The sequence below is a fragment of the Crocuta crocuta genome, unplaced genomic scaffold, assembly GCF_008692635.1.
Source record: "Crocuta crocuta isolate KB4526 unplaced genomic scaffold, BGI_CrCroc_1.0 scaffold1, whole genome shotgun sequence".
Lineage (NCBI taxonomy): Eukaryota > Metazoa > Chordata > Mammalia > Carnivora > Hyaenidae > Crocuta > Crocuta crocuta.
The window spans coordinates 5,101,443-5,117,154 of record NW_027527930.1 but is presented as its reverse complement, the minus strand read 5'-3'; the positions used below and the strand labels follow the sequence as shown (position 1 = coordinate 5,117,154).

At 34.3% G+C, this 15,712-nt stretch overlaps 1 protein-coding gene across 4 annotated transcripts in view; it reads left to right on the top strand.

Moving 5' to 3' along the window:
- Window positions 1-15,712, top strand: part of ANKRD17 (ankyrin repeat domain 17) — a 127,793-nt gene that overhangs the window by 59,876 nt on the left and 52,205 nt on the right. The window contains exons 8-16 of one of the 4 annotated variants that reach the window (XM_077750254.1): window positions 362-599; window positions 1,908-2,099; window positions 2,491-2,600; window positions 4,234-4,321; window positions 6,091-6,218; window positions 6,470-6,613; window positions 7,029-7,131; window positions 8,602-9,354; window positions 13,694-13,839. In XM_077750254.1, the coding sequence (XP_077606380.1) occupies window positions 362-599; window positions 1,908-2,099; window positions 2,491-2,600; window positions 4,234-4,321; window positions 6,091-6,218; window positions 6,470-6,613; window positions 7,029-7,131; window positions 8,602-9,354; window positions 13,694-13,839 (1,902 nt within the window). Of the gene's footprint in view, window positions 1-361; window positions 600-1,907; window positions 2,100-2,490; window positions 2,601-4,233; window positions 4,322-6,090; window positions 6,219-6,469; window positions 6,614-7,028; window positions 7,132-8,601; window positions 9,355-13,690; window positions 13,840-15,712 lie in introns of all 4 variants that reach the window. The other 3 variants (XM_077750246.1, XM_077750272.1, XM_077750263.1) reach the window with 3 other exon arrangements.

The window sequence follows — 15,712 nt, the reverse complement described above, 5'->3', positions numbered from 1 at the left end:
TCCCTTTCTAAACTTAATCTGTTTAGCATTTAAATAAATAACATAAAGTGCTGATGTTATTTCATAGTAGTCTTCTGTTTCATGTACTTAATGTCTTTTTTTCTCTAATGGTTAATAAGCTTCATGATTGAAGGAAAGTATTATTTTTCTACATGTTTCATAGCCTCAATCTATTTCCTTGTCTATGCCACAGAAATACAGATAGGTCTTAATACTTGATTTTTCAACTGTTAAGTGTAGATTTGTTATTCTTATTTGACTATCAGTAAACCTTCATTGTACAATAATTGAGAAGTCTTCATATTTTTAACAATTGTGTTTAATGGTGCTGATTTAATTTTTTTAATTGCATTGTAATTAGGATGGCCATGTTGAAGTAGCTAGGTTACTGCTTGACAGTGGTGCCCAAGTAAACATGCCTGCTGATTCATTTGAGTCACCGTTGACTTTGGCTGCATGTGGTGGGCATGTGGAACTTGCGGCTTTACTTATTGAAAGAGGAGCTAGCCTGGAAGAAGTCAATGATGAAGGTTATACACCACTGATGGAGGCAGCTCGTGAAGGGCATGAAGAAATGGTGGCATTACTCCTAGGCCAAGGTAACCATACCAGTGTAAACAGTAAACCAAAAATGTGTAAAACGTAAGATTATAATATTACAAAACTTGGGTTTCTGTATTTCATCTTTTTAGCAGGTGTGTAACAAGATGTTGTCACAAAAACAATAAGGTATTTGCTTTGAAAATAGCTTCCATACTGTGCTAAACAAAGTCAAATAGACTTCTTTAGTAGAACTTTCAGGTGTCATGTGCTTTGTGAATAAAAACAAAACTGGGTGAGGTAGGGGTGTAGATTATGTAGGGGCGTATATGAGATTTGACATTTCTCAAAGTGGTATATTGAGAGAATTCCTCTTGGGGCAGAGTACCTATTAATAAATATTTGATATATCTAGTGTTTCATGGAACATAGTACGGGAAATCCTACCATAAGGACCAACTTGAGGAGACCGTGAGAATGTATTTATAAGAAACTCTCAAAGTATCCTCACACAGTGAGCTTTTCTTTTGGGAAAAGTGAAACGGCTACTTTGCGGTATTAAGATACCTTTAGTTTAGACGTAATCTCTTATCTCAGTATTTATTTGTAGTCAAGTTTTATATCTATTTTAGTAGTAAGGTTTTTGTTTGGACAAATTTAAGAAGAATGGCACATTAAAAAAACACAGGCAATAACTTTAAAAGCAGAGGTATTTAGCACACTTCTTAGGTTTGAATCACAAGTTTCTTACCTTCTGTGTCTGAATTTTGTCATCTATAGGGTTGCTGTGAAAGTTTATATATACATATATATGTACACATATCCGTACATATGTGTTTATATATGCATATATAAAGCTTTTGGAACACTGTGTTCATATAGTGCCTATTCAGTATTAGGTATGGTGACAGTGATAGTAGTGATACTGGTAATGTTGTTGTGACCTTGGGTAATTTAATGCACCTCAATTTCCTTAGCTATAAAGTGGTGCTAATAAGACCATGTAAAATGCTTTCAAATATTACCTGGTAAAGAGTAATAGTGTATTAAATATTAGCTTTCATCATCATCATCTTGAATCTTTATAACATGGGACTGTAGTTTATATTCCTAAGTCCTTTTATCACTTGGCACACTTATGTACCTTCTGGCTGAATAAATTTTATTCCAGCTGTGTGCACCAAATGTGGACTTGTGGATGTATTTTTAATAATTTTTTCTTTATTCCTACTGACTCTCAGGGGAGAAGCACTATATTATTTAGTAAAATAATACAAACATTCATTTTTGAAGTATAGTTTATTAGTAAACAATCATGTCTTGCTTATCTCTGGACTTTCTTAAAATAATGAGAATTTTCATCCTAGGAGCAAATATCAATGCACAGACAGAAGAAACTCAAGAAACTGCCTTGACTCTGGCTTGCTGTGGAGGCTTTCTGGAAGTGGCAGACTTTCTAATAAAGGCAGGAGCTGATATAGAACTAGGGTGTTCTACCCCTTTAATGGAAGCTGCTCAAGAGGGTCATTTGGAGTTAGTTAAATACTTACTAGCTGCAGGTAGGCATTTTTGCATTTGGAAAGAGTTTTTTACATGATTAATCCAAGTAAAAATGTTATAATAAAGTAACTTTTTTGGTTATGATAACACTGAATGTATATTTAAAAATGTGGTGAAAAGTTGTGGTAGACTGTTGTGTATATTCTTTACAAGTAATTTACCTTGTTTCTGTTTGAAGTATCTGTAGCTTTAATTTCAAGCAATCATCTAATTCTAAATTTTTTATTTTTTGCTTTTAAAGATGCTGACAGTTATTCTTTATTTCTAGAAATGGATAAGGCTGTTTTATCTAATTTGAAGAGATATGGCTTATGTAGAAGAAGTTTCTATGTCCATCATTTATGTCCTGTGATTCTTTTATTAAGTCTGTATTGTTTACTACTACTACAGGAGCTAATGTTCATGCAACGACAGCAACAGGGGATACAGCACTAACATATGCCTGTGAAAATGGTCATACTGATGTAGCAGATGTCCTACTTCAGGCGGGAGCAGATCTGGTAAGCTATGTCACTTTTTAAGTCCTAATACTTAAAACCAAGACATATTAATTAAAAGTTCAGTGGAGATTACAGATAAAAGGCATTTCTTCTAATTTTCTGTTGGCCTTTTTGCCACTTTTTGTCTCATTTGGTCATTTTTTTTTCTACATTGTTTCGTGGCCATTATTTTTCTTTTTAGCTGGGTTATACAGTTGATTTCCCTTACCCCGATAAAAGGGAAATTTTGTATTAGATATATTAATGTGAAGTTTTTCTTAGATACTTAGGTAATTTTAGAAGATAAGTATTTAATAAGTAAGTAGTCTTTTCCCCTCAATTTACAACTTAGTAAGAAGGATGAAAGACTGAGTTCATTGTAAGGTGCAGTATGTATGAAGAAGTGTTACAACAAAAGTATAGATAATAAAGAAGCTCAGAAGGTAAAGACATCATCTGAGAAATTATATTTTGGGCTGATTAAGGTTTAGAAAGGTGGATGTGAAAATGTTGTGACAAAGGAGATAACCCTTTTGGAAGATATAGTGTGAGGACAGCCTGACAGGGAAGGAAAAGCAAACGTGTGGGGGGGAAATAGTCTTCCAGTTGAACGTGTGAGGAAGTAGAAGTGAGACATGAAAGGTAGTTAAAACTTAAGTACCCATATGTTCATGGAGCTGAGATTAACAAGCAAATGTGTATTTTTGTAGAAGTTCATAGTTTATGACAAAAATTCACAGGCAAGCAGAAACAGACTCCTTCATTAACTAGTTTTGCAAACTTTAACTTCTCTTTCCTAATTTATGGAAGGAAAGAGTGGAATCGAATTACTGTTGTGGTCTTTTTCAGTTCTGTTTATGTTAGTACAGCTCATGAAGCCCTTATGGCATGTTAGACTGTAGTTGTGAGCCTATTTCTTCAATATTAGATTTTGAGCTTCTTCAGCTTAAGAACTACGTTTCTAGTGTTTACCACAGTAGCTGAAACATAACAATGTATCTTGCTTAGTTAATTGCAATTCAAACAACTTAGAGTATGGCTTAAGAAAAGACTCAAAAGTTGTTCATCGGATGTGTGTTAATATATATATATATTCTCAGTTACCCAGCAATCAGGAGAATACAATACATTCTCCATCCTTTTGAAACCCAGAAATCTCTAGTAGTATCTTAGAGTTGGTGGGTTTGAGATACTAAATCACTAGCCTTGTTGTTTTCATATAAGATAACATGGATTTAATAGGAGGTCCATAAAAAAAGGGGATGTACTTGTCAAAATTCATACAGGGAGGATGCAAGGTTACAAAAGGAAAATCGCTTGGAGTGGATGAGGATAGTGCTAATAATGCTGATTGGAGAAGGGCTCTGCTAGAGTGCCATTCACTGTTCAAGTTCCCCAGTCCTTTTAGTAGAGAAAGAAGGAAAAATTACCCAGATGGATTTAGATGAGGGCGTCACAATCACATGAATATAGTTTCAGTTCTTAAATTATAGCTGTAAAACATGTTTCTAATTTGAGATTTTTAAAATTTAAAAATGTATTCCCTATCAAAGCATGATACTTAATATATTCAGATTTAGAAATTAGTCCAGTTCTTTTTCCTTTTGATTTCACTAGCAATTAAATATCAATTAAGTCCATGTTTTTTAAATAGGAACATGAATCCGAAGGTGGAAGGACTCCTTTAATGAAAGCTGCAAGAGCTGGTCATGTTTGTACTGTTCAGTTCTTAATTAGTAAAGGTAGGTTTGGGTAAGCAGTAGTTTTTTCCCCCAAAGGTGTCTATTCCTTGCCCTTGGATATTTAGAGATTGAGAGGTAAAGAACAAATTTTGGGTATGACTGGTGGAGGGATGCTACTGAGATTTTTGTGAGTGGGTGGTTGATAAACATCCTGCAGTGCATAGAGCATCTCCAAACAGTTCCATAGTTCCAAACTATGAAGGATTGTCATACTGAGTACCACCCTTGTTGAGAAACACTTATATAAGGAGAAATTTCTCTATGTAAAACTTTGAGGGTTTAGATAACTTAAAGTCAATTCTGTTTATATAATAATATATCTTGAAACCTGGATTTTTATGATGTTTATGCCACTGAGTTACTTTAAGGCAAGTCACTTTTCTACTTTACATATCCTTGGGCCTAAGCTTTCTTCTTTGTAAAATATAGAGAAATGGTCATAAATACAGCACAAAACATATTCAAAATTGAAATGTGACAAATCATGACAAATGAAACATATGTGAAGATTTTCATCTATGGTCAGTAATTCTACTTTGAGTATCAAAAACCATTTTAAATGACTATCATATTATTACTTCCTTTAAATTATTTGTAAGGTGTTTATAAGTTCAAGTTGAAATAGTTTTGTATGCAGAATTTGTCATACTCTTTTTTTTTTTTAATGTCTATTTATTTACTTTTGAGAAATTGTATGTGCACAACTGTGTGAGAGGGACAGGGGCAGAGAGAAAGAGGGAGACATTGAATCCCAAGCAGTCTCCATGCTGTCAGCACAGAACCCTATGCAGGGATTGATCCCACGAAACCTGAGATCATGACCTGAGCCAAACTCAAGAGTCAGATCCTTAACTGACTGAGCCCCCCAGGTGCACCACAGATTTCATCATATTCTTAAGTATAGGATATGAAAGATTTTGCTTTTGATTCAGTGTTGATAAAAGAAAGACTATACAAGCCATGTACAATTAAAAAGGTAATATATACCATTTCCTTCTTAGCAAAAATACTCAAGTTTCTAATTGTTAATAGCAAAAGAAACTAAGTCAGAAATAACTTACTGGTCAAATTATTTTAGGCAATTTGAATACTTATTTGTGATGTATGTTTATACCATAGTATTCTCAATAATGGAATTATTTACATAATCCCTGTCCTCTCTTTTTGATAAATTTTAATTAATCTGATTCCATTTTCTTCTCTATTTTTTTTCCATTTCCCACATTGCCTAGCACACTGCTCTAAATCAGAGATGAATTCATACTGGAGGGGTAGTGTACCTGTTTTCATGCTCAGATATTTCCGAGTGAAAGAAGTCAATAGAACTATTGCTTTCTATTTATTAATTTTCTTTACATGGTTAGCCCATAAAGCGCATTGCAATTTACTTTTATTGGTGTTTAGTCATTTTTTTTTTTTTTAAGGAAGAACTTTAAATGTAGGTACAATTTTGTTTTACTTTCTTAAAACAGTAATTACATTAGGAGTAATACATACATTTATCCTTCTACCAGTGCATACTAAAATATTCATGGATGAAATTATGTTTATCTGGGATTTGCTTTAAAGTAATTCAAGATGGGAGAGGAGAATTGATAATGGGTTTATGTGAAATGAAATTGGCTGTGTGTTTATAATCCTTGAAGCTGGGTAATGGGTATATAGATATTCATTATGCTATTCTCTTTATTCTTTCTGATTTTGAAATTTACAATAATTTAAGAAACAGCAATCTCCTAACATGATTTCCCATGTCTTGTCTGTTTTAGGAGCGAATGTGAATAGAACCACAGCTAATAATGACCATACTGTACTGTCCCTGGCTTGTGCAGGGGGTCATCTGGCAGTGGTAGAACTACTTTTAGCTCATGGGGCAGATCCTACTCATCGTTTAAAAGTATGTAACTCAAATGTTTTGTGTAGCATTGTGAATTAATTCTTCACTCTTGAACATTACAAAATACCATCTACCAGTTCCATTTATAATGCCATTCTAAGCATATTCATTTTCTTCTGTTTTATTAGAGGAAAGTGTTCTTTCTAAACCTATGATTTGAATGTGCTGGGGCCTGTTGGCTTTATCATCCTTAATGGTCTGTAAATTAACTTATTTTTTAAAAATTTTTCTCCTTCCATGTCCACCCTTAGGATGGCTCGACTATGTTGATAGAAGCAGCAAAAGGTGGCCATACAAGTGTTGTTTGCTATCTTTTGGACTATCCTAATAATTTGCTTTCAGCCCCTCCACCAGATGTCACTCAGTTAACCCCCCCGTCCCACGATTTAAATAGGGTAAGATTCAAAATGAAAACATTTTATATTATATCTTTGTTGTCCTCCTTTGGCTCATAGTTCCCGTATAAACAGCTTTGACTGTAGTTTGTTATAATATGTAGTTCTCTTTAAAGGTATGCAGTTGAAATAGTAATGATACAATCTGGCTTAATATTCAGATTATAGATTGATGTGATTTTGCTTTGCTTTCTTACTATGGCAAGAATAACCATTTGAATTCAAAGTAAGTTAAAAAATGTTTTGGAAAACAATTTGGTACCAACATATTTTGAGTAAGTATGTCAGTGTCTGATAATAATGCCATATTACAAATATTTTGAAAAAGTCTTTGTAACTTATTCTTAACTTAAAGCATGTTATTTAATGGAGTGTGTAGGAAAAGCAGAGATATAATTGGTTTCCTTTGTCGTAGGCTCCTCGTGTACCAGTTCAAGCACTGCCCATGGTTGTCCCACCTCAGGAGCCTGACAAACCACCTGCCAATGTTGCCACTACTCTTCCCATCAGGAATAAAGGTCAGTTATACTTCTGAAGACTGTTTTGTACATGTTATCCAGGTAAAAATGATAAGATTACTGAAAAACCTAGCCGTTTATAATTATTTTTCCACAAGAAGTGAATTTTACTAAATTGACATAACAAAAAAAATTTTTACTAGTGAAAAAGGCCTGTTATTGTGAGATAATAATTAATAGCACTGATTTATGCTAGAATTATCAGCATTAGCAGGAGAAATTCAGATGCTCATCTCTGATGAAGTTCTGATTATCCATGATTTCTTGTAATAACTGGTCATTTCTGTTTGTGCTAAAATGTTAGGCTGGGTGTAGTCGGGTGATATTTTTGTAAATTACTTAAATTTCTGTAGTGATGTAAGGCATAAAATTAACATGTTAGATCAAAATTAAACTACATTTTAAAGTAACTGGTTTAATACAGATTTTTATCTGGGCTACCTTTCTCAGTCAATAATTGAAAGTTACTTCAGATATGCTTGTTTGTTTCTCTAGAATTCTGAGGTCCATATTTGACTTGTGGATGTTATACCATGCATGTTTTAAGTTATGTCCCAAAACATTACAGCTACCAGTTTGAATCACTTTTTCTTTTTAAAAAGTTTCACCTGAAGAACCAGTGCGATTTTAATTTTTTGGTTTTTGGCTACCTATATTATTTTACCAACAAGAATACTAAGTATTTCCACCAGCTCTTTATAGTCACTACTACCAGTCTAGAGCCTTGGCACCTTTTTCAGTTGGTGTAGCAAACAACTGATTGCTATACCCATAGCCAGATCTGTTTATTCACCTGGCTGTCAGAAGATACAGTGGATGGCGTAGTCCAGCATCTTTTCTTCCAGGGAAACTGAATCCCAGTTCTCTACTGGCCAGGTAGCTGTGTGAATATGTGAATTTATATCTTGCCTTTATCAGTCTTGAAGATGATAGGCCCCCTAACAAAGACAAATTTTAGTTGGATTTAAATTTCCCGGTACTTCTCAGTGGTTTGGGTACTCTTTGTGTGTATGTGTGTGTGTTTAAAAGGCATAGACTATCAAATGTGAAAAATCCTTGACTTAGAGGTCTAAGTTTTCCCTACATCTTAATAATCTAGCATTATTTTTCTGTTCTTATGATAGTTTTTACATATATATGACCAGATGAAGTATCTACACATAGCCTTAGATTTAACTTTAATTGCACCAGTTAGATCTCACAGACCTGCATCCCTCTATTGTCTGATTTTAGCCGTGTGATATTTTTAAAATTAATTTTCCAAAGATTTCTCTATGCACATAAAATACATACATTTTATATTTATGATAAAGAAGGTGGATTTGTTTTTAAACTTCTTAACAGTGCATTTTCACCTTCTGTGGATATGATAACTTGGTGCATAACTGTTGGCACTAAACCTCCCAACAGTAACTCTGTAATGAGGATGCCATTCATGTGCACTTCTGAGGGGGTTTCTTTTTCACACAGCTGCTTCTAAACAAAAGTCCAGCAGCCATTTGCCAGCAAACAGCCAGGATGTACAGGGTTACATCACCAATCAGTCTCCAGAGAGCATTGTAGAAGAGGCTCAGGGAAAGTTAACAGAACTGGAACAGAGGATAAAAGAAGCCATAGAAAAGAATGCACAGCTGCAGTCCTTGGAACTGGCTCACGCTGACCAACTTACCAAGGAGAAGATCGAGGAGCTGAACAAAACAAGGGAGGAACAAATTCAGAAGAAACAAAAGATTTTGGAGGAACTACAGAAAGTAGAACGAGAGTTACAACTGAAAACTCAGCAGCAGCTAAAAAAGCAGTATCTAGAGGTTAAAGCTCAAAGAATTCAACTTCAGCAGCAGCAGCAACAGTCTTGCCAACATCTGGGACTACTAACTCCTGTTGGGGTTGGAGAACAGCTTTCCGAGGGAGACTATGCACGGTTACAGCAAGTGGATCCCGTTTTGCTTAAAGATGAACCCCAGCAGACTGCTGCTCAGATGGGTTTTGCACCAATCCAGCCTCTGGCCATGCCTCAAGCTTTGCCTCTGGCGGCAGGTCCCTTGCCTCCAGGGTCCATCGCAAATCTTACAGAACTGCAAGGAGTGATAGTTGGACAGCCAGTACTGGGCCAAGCACAGTTGGCAGGGCTGGGGCAAGGAATTCTGACAGAAACACAACAAGGGTTAATGGTAGCCAGCCCTGCTCAGACCCTCAATGACACGCTGGATGACATCATGGCAGGTGGGTTTATATTGTTATGAGCAGGTATCAAATATGATTTGGTTAAGGCGAGTAAGAGTGTGCCAGAATTTTTTTGCCGTTACCCAACTTGAGAACTATTTTTGGACTCTTGACCCATGTATATCCTTAAAAGTTTTAGTTCAATCTCAGAAGTTCTCAGACGGATACAGGTCGAATTAAAGATTAGCTCATGCAATACAAGTGACTGAAACTTTTTGGCTTAGCAGGGTAGGTTGGGGATCTAGGTTTTTTCAGTAGTGGGGTTGATGTTTGAGTTTTTGTTTTTGATTTTGTTTTTTCTCTTTAAGTTCAGAATACTAAGATTGAATTTAGGCTTTTGTGCTTCTGTATTCACACCAATAAACTGGGAAATTGATAGAAGTTGAAGTGCAAAACTAGTAGGACACATCAGGAAGCTTATTTGTGAACAGAAATACCTTATATCCTAATGGATCAGACTTCAAATCTGATGGATATTAAAACAAAATTTTTTTAACACCTTTACAACGATAATAAAGTACCAAACCAAATAGGGTTTGATGTATGTCAGTGATTTTATCCCCTGTGAATGTTACTGTGCAGTCTCTTTCTAATTGTATTACGGGAAGGTGTGGTCCCCTGACATTACCATAAATATCTTTCATGTNGTTATAATTAGTTTCATTGCAAGAAGAAATCCTTTAGAAGGTTGTTTCATTGATTCTAGTTTTTGGTACTTAGTTTTTGTGAGTTCTGTAACAAAGTAGTAGAATAAGATTCTATAGGATTATCAGCCATAGGAATGCTATACTGCGAAGGATAATTTTCTTCGTTTAAGAAAAAGATAAAATTTGAAAAGGAAGGAAAAGGTGAAAACAAAGGCAGCAAATATTTGAAACTTGATGATAGTGTTTATTTGTTCTCTTCCCCCTTTTTAATTCTTTGGCCTATACTTAAAATATATATGATTGAGTTTTTCTAATTTTGAAACTGTTTTGGCAGCATTATATAGTATGATGAGATTATATATCATCTGTCTTTCATCTTTTAAAAGAAAGTTAAATTGTATATATAGTGTTGAGATATTTAGCTAACATTCAGAAACTAAGACACAAGCTAATGAGACAGATTTTATTCTTACAAATTGCCCTGAAGTTTCCCAGTTCTTTTTTTTAGTATCACCCCAGCAATAATAATGTGGAATGAAGTTCTCTGCTAATCTTAGAGGGTGCAATAGCCACCTTGGAAAAAATGCTATTAATCATTAGTAAGAACTATAAAGATTCTTATAGTGATAAATACAAAATTTTTTTATAGATTTAAAAATTATTAATTACCATTAGCTGGTTATAACAATTGGGAATACAATGAAAGAAATCTTAGTATCTTATGAAAATTATATGTACAGTTTTTCTATAGATTTGAAAAATTGCTATTAATCACCATTACCTGGTTATAATAATTGGAAATACAGTTGAAGAACCATTATTACCTTAGGAAAATTGGAGCACAGTAGCCAGAAGTCCAAAATTTGATATTACTTACCTGGCCATTAATGTAGGTCATAATGGTCTTCTTTTTACTATGTTGGTTGAACTGCCAAAAAATGTATCAAGTTAAGTGTTGACGTATCCAATTAAATGAAGAATGGACATTCCTACCGGTGGATATTTAAAAGAATTTTTGATATGCTTCAGAATTTACACGATGTTCTTGGGCATAGTTATCAATCTTGATTTGCCAGTTGTACAGTTTTTATACTGATCAGAATTATCAGAGGTTTATAAAGTAGTTTTTCTGTTAATTGATTTTCCAAACAAAAACAATTAAATTCTGCCTTTGTGTTCCAGGTGTTTTCACATAAAGAAATTTCAAAAGCACATAACTTTTTAGGAAATAGGACAAATACTTCCTATTATAAAAATACTTTACCTCTTTATTATGCCCATTTATATGGGGAGAGGAGAGAGATGACCAACAGGAAGAACAGGATTAAAAACATCCAGCCGCTTACCTGCCTGCAGTCACTCCATCCTTGGCATCCTGCATGTGCACATGCATAAACATATACATATACTAATGCACTCACTTCTAAGACTTTCCTTTAGGCAACTTCTATGGTAGTATTTGTTCTTTCAGTTGACTAATGGTCATTTCCATTTCTTTCTTGGGGTTTCTTAATATTTTATAACCTCATTAGGTGCAGTCTTCCTTCCCCACTTCAGCATACCTATTCTTTATTCTTTAAAGAACCTAAATAAACCTGTTCTTTATTCCCATTTATTAGACTTCTCTTGTAAAACTCAGTCTCTTTTTCTCAAATACTTGGCTGGCCCTAATCTTCTGTCTTCCCTGTTCTCTGTACTTGTCAAAGCAAAATCAGTTCCCTGTTTAACCAGTCTTAACACCTTGCCTTTCAAGTTCTTTCTTTCCTTACCTAATGTTAAAACTCTTCTAGAGCATCTGGTTCTCCTTCTCTAAAATCAAACCCTAAAATGAAGTACCACATGTAAAGATCTGTACCAGAGTTCCTTCAGGTACCTGCATATTTACAATTTGTTACTTTTACCTGTAGGGAATGAATGAATGACAGTCAGGTATTTAGTTCTAATAAATCAATTTTGTAAGTACCCCAAATGAAATGAAATGAGGGAATTGATTTTTCCTCTCCTTTTAGATGAGGTGTTAAGAACAATTTGGCCCAAAATAAGAAAAGTAATTTTAGTTAGTTCTTTAAAAGAACTTAGTCCAATTAAAATGGAAATGACAATATAGTCATTTAACAATAAAGCCTAGACTTTTTTTAGTATTGTGAAATAAAAATTAGTTCTTTGAACAGATTGGTGTTCATTCTGTTTAAGCTGATTTTTGTATTTATCATTTTCATTTGTGAAAATCAGTCCAATCAGAGATTATGGAATCTATTTTAAGAGCCATAGATTTTATATGGTTTTGAGATTTTATATCTAGAATATGTACATTTAAGTTAACCTGTTTTTTTTCTTAACATAAAAAACTATTAATATTGAATGACAGTATCAAGGATATTAGATGATCAACTTAATATATTAAAACATTCCCTTTTCTATTTATATGGATCCCTAAGGATTCAAACAGTGTTTTGTTTTGTTTTGTTTCCTTGTTTTTTTCTTTAGCTTTTAAGTGGACTTAAAAATGTATAATTATAGAATGTGTGTTGCTATAATGTATAGTGTATGTTTGTGCCTGAACCAAGGATTTCATGTAAAATAGATTTCTTAATTGACAATCATGTTTATAATTGTTATAATAAGGTCAATTGCAGTTTTATTCTTGGTAGGATCATAACCTCTTTTGCCTGGTTTCAGATGCAGTTGTGAATCATGATTGTTTTCTGTCTGATGTAGTTGATAAGTATGTTGGTAACAAACATCCACATTACTGTTGACCATTCAAAGATTTATGCCCACACTTCAGTGCTATAACATTTTTAGTAGGGGAGAGGGGAGGAAAGGATTGATGTTCACTTATCAGTTCCAGAAGTGAATCCAAAAGGGAATATAAATACCCTCAATTGCCACCACCTTTGGAGTCCTCCCACATCAATAAATCTCATGGGAAAATTATACTTAGAACTAACAATAATCTATATTTGAAGGATGATTGTGTGCATACATTTATTTCTACCTTAATCTTTTAATTTTGTCCTCGTCAGTGTGATTGCTGGATTGATTGGTGGGCATTTTAACCCCCTCAGAATAATTCTACATGTGGGAAACTATATTTTGTGTGAGGATCAAATTTTTATATTTTACTATACGGTCCTATGGAGGGCAACCATTCAGAATATTACCACGCCCCAGTCTGCAGTTAGTAAAAGAATAGGAAGTGTTTTAAATGATTCGGTAGTGAGGTTCTCCCCAGTGATAACTACTTTCACTGGAATATAAGTTGTGACATTGGCAGGTTAAAACTCACATTTTTCTCCGTCTGAACTTGACTATTTTACCTTTTATTTGTTTTCTCATTAAGGAGCTATAATGGGCAACTATCCATTTGCATTTATATTCAATTTTACTTAATAAGAAAATGTTTTCAGGGTTATTTTGAATTGAGGTTTTATGATTACATACTATAAGAGGGGAATTTGGTTTTCACATGGATTATTATTTAGAAAATGGGTTATTTTCAATATATCTTTTATTTATGGACTGTTGTCCAACGTCAGAAATAACCAGAAAAATGAGTTACTAGTGCTGTGGCAGTCTACCTATAGACATTTTGTTTTAAGAAATCTTTAAATACTTTCTAATAGTTATTTCTTACTGTTACCTAACAGTGTTTCATCCTTATTAAGTGCAGTTATTTTGTTCAACAGCAGTCAGTGGAAGAGCATCTGCAATGTCAAACACTCCTACCCACAGTATTGCTGCTTCCATTTCCCAACCTCAGACTCCAACTCCAAGTCCTATCATCTCTCCTTCAGCCATGCTTCCTATCTACCCTGCCATTGATATTGATGCACAGGTAAGATCCAAATTTGGGATGGATGGTTTTTAACTAAAATTATATCCTAAGTAAAAACATTAATCATCTTAGACTAAGTCCTCTTAGACTGCTTTGTCTCCAGGCAGAGACCTGAGCCACAGTTATGAATGAGAATCCACATTTAGAAAACTAAAATACAAATACAGGTTATTACTGATAATTATGTGATAGCCTGGTTTTCAAGGTCATCAGGGTAACTTTTTTTGACTTTAGTATAGAGGAGGATGTTGAAAGAAATAACTTATTTAATATGAATGTGTATTTTCTTCTAATCTTAAATTAGAAGCTATGCTTCTAATTTGTAATGGTTTACACATAAAAGATTCTTCCATTTATGTATCATATATACTTAATTGCATTTATATTGTCTTTGAAAATTGGGATCTTGCCGATTAAAATATGTAGTGACTCTGTGTCATAGCACTAAGTCGAAACAAAACAAAAAGCCCAATTAAAAAATTAGTTTACCATGTAATCTCAGGTCAGAGTGAAGTTAAGAGGGAAGGATAGCTTGCTTGTGTTTTGTCCTGGAAAAATGCTTAAGATAAGGTCTAGCTTTAGAAGACTGCCAAATAAGGTAAAGGGTGTATGGCCTTATTCATTACTGAGAAATGTTTGGTTTATTTCATTTCGTATTTTGATTTTTTTTTATGTTTTATTTATTTCTGAGAGAAGAAAGAGAGAGAGAGAGAAACAGTGCGAGCAGGGGAGGGTCAGAGAGAGAGGGAGATACAGAATCCGAAACAGGATCCAGGCTCTGAGCTCACTGTCAGCACAGAGCCCGACGCCGGGCTCGAACCCATGAACCGAGCCGAAGTCGGACGCCTAACCTACTGAGCCACGCAGCACCTCTGTATTTTGATTTTTACCTAGAGTTAGGGGACACCTGGCTAGCTCAGCCAGTAGAGCACATGACTCTTAAGATAATTAATCTCAGGGTTGTGAGTTCAACCTCCACTTGGACATGGAGCCTACTTAAAATAAAAATACATTTATTTATATCTGGCATGGGGAAGGGGTGACATGGGTGAGGGTGGCAGTATACATGATAAAACTTTTTATTTTGTACAAAATGATCAATTCTTTGTAATCCTGAATTTCTGAAAGAGCTTTAAGGCCCTGTTGTCTCAACCTATTGAAAATAAAGCTTCCGGGGCTTCAAAGTGGCTTTGTCGGTTGAGCATTCAAGTCTTGATTTTGGCTCAGGTCATGATCTCATGGTTAGTGAGTTCGAGCCCTGCTTCTCGCTCTAGGCTGACAGTTCAGAGCCTGCTTGGGATTCCTGCTCTCTTGCTCTCTCGTGTCTCTCTCAAAATAAATAAATAATTTTTTTTAAAAGTTTAAGAAATAAAGTCTCCTTTTTATTAAATGTTCCTTGGTAATACTGTGAAAAAGGAATTTCACTTCTATCCTTACTTGGTTTCCAAAGTGGGCTTTTTTTTTTTTTTTTTTAAGCACTTAAAATTGTCACAGCTATTTTAAGGAACTGTCTGATTTTCAGACCACATATATGAAATAACTGTTTTTAAACACCCGTTTCCCTGATGAAGAAACTGAGGCTAAGAGACAGATTAAACATATCACTGAAGATCAGTTCATTTAGCTGAGAAGTGATAGGGTTGAAAGTCCAATTTAGGTTGGGTTTGATTTCAAAGACACCCTCCTTAAGTATAATACTCTATTGTATGTTTATTTTTTTAAATTAAAAAAAAATTTATGAAGTATTCAGTTAACAAACCACATGGTTTGTATTTAGTAATATATACAAGATAGAACTGTGTTGATCTTGGTGTTGAATTTGCATTATTTTCCTCTAGTCTTTTTTCCTTGAGCTGTTATGTGTAACCTGTGG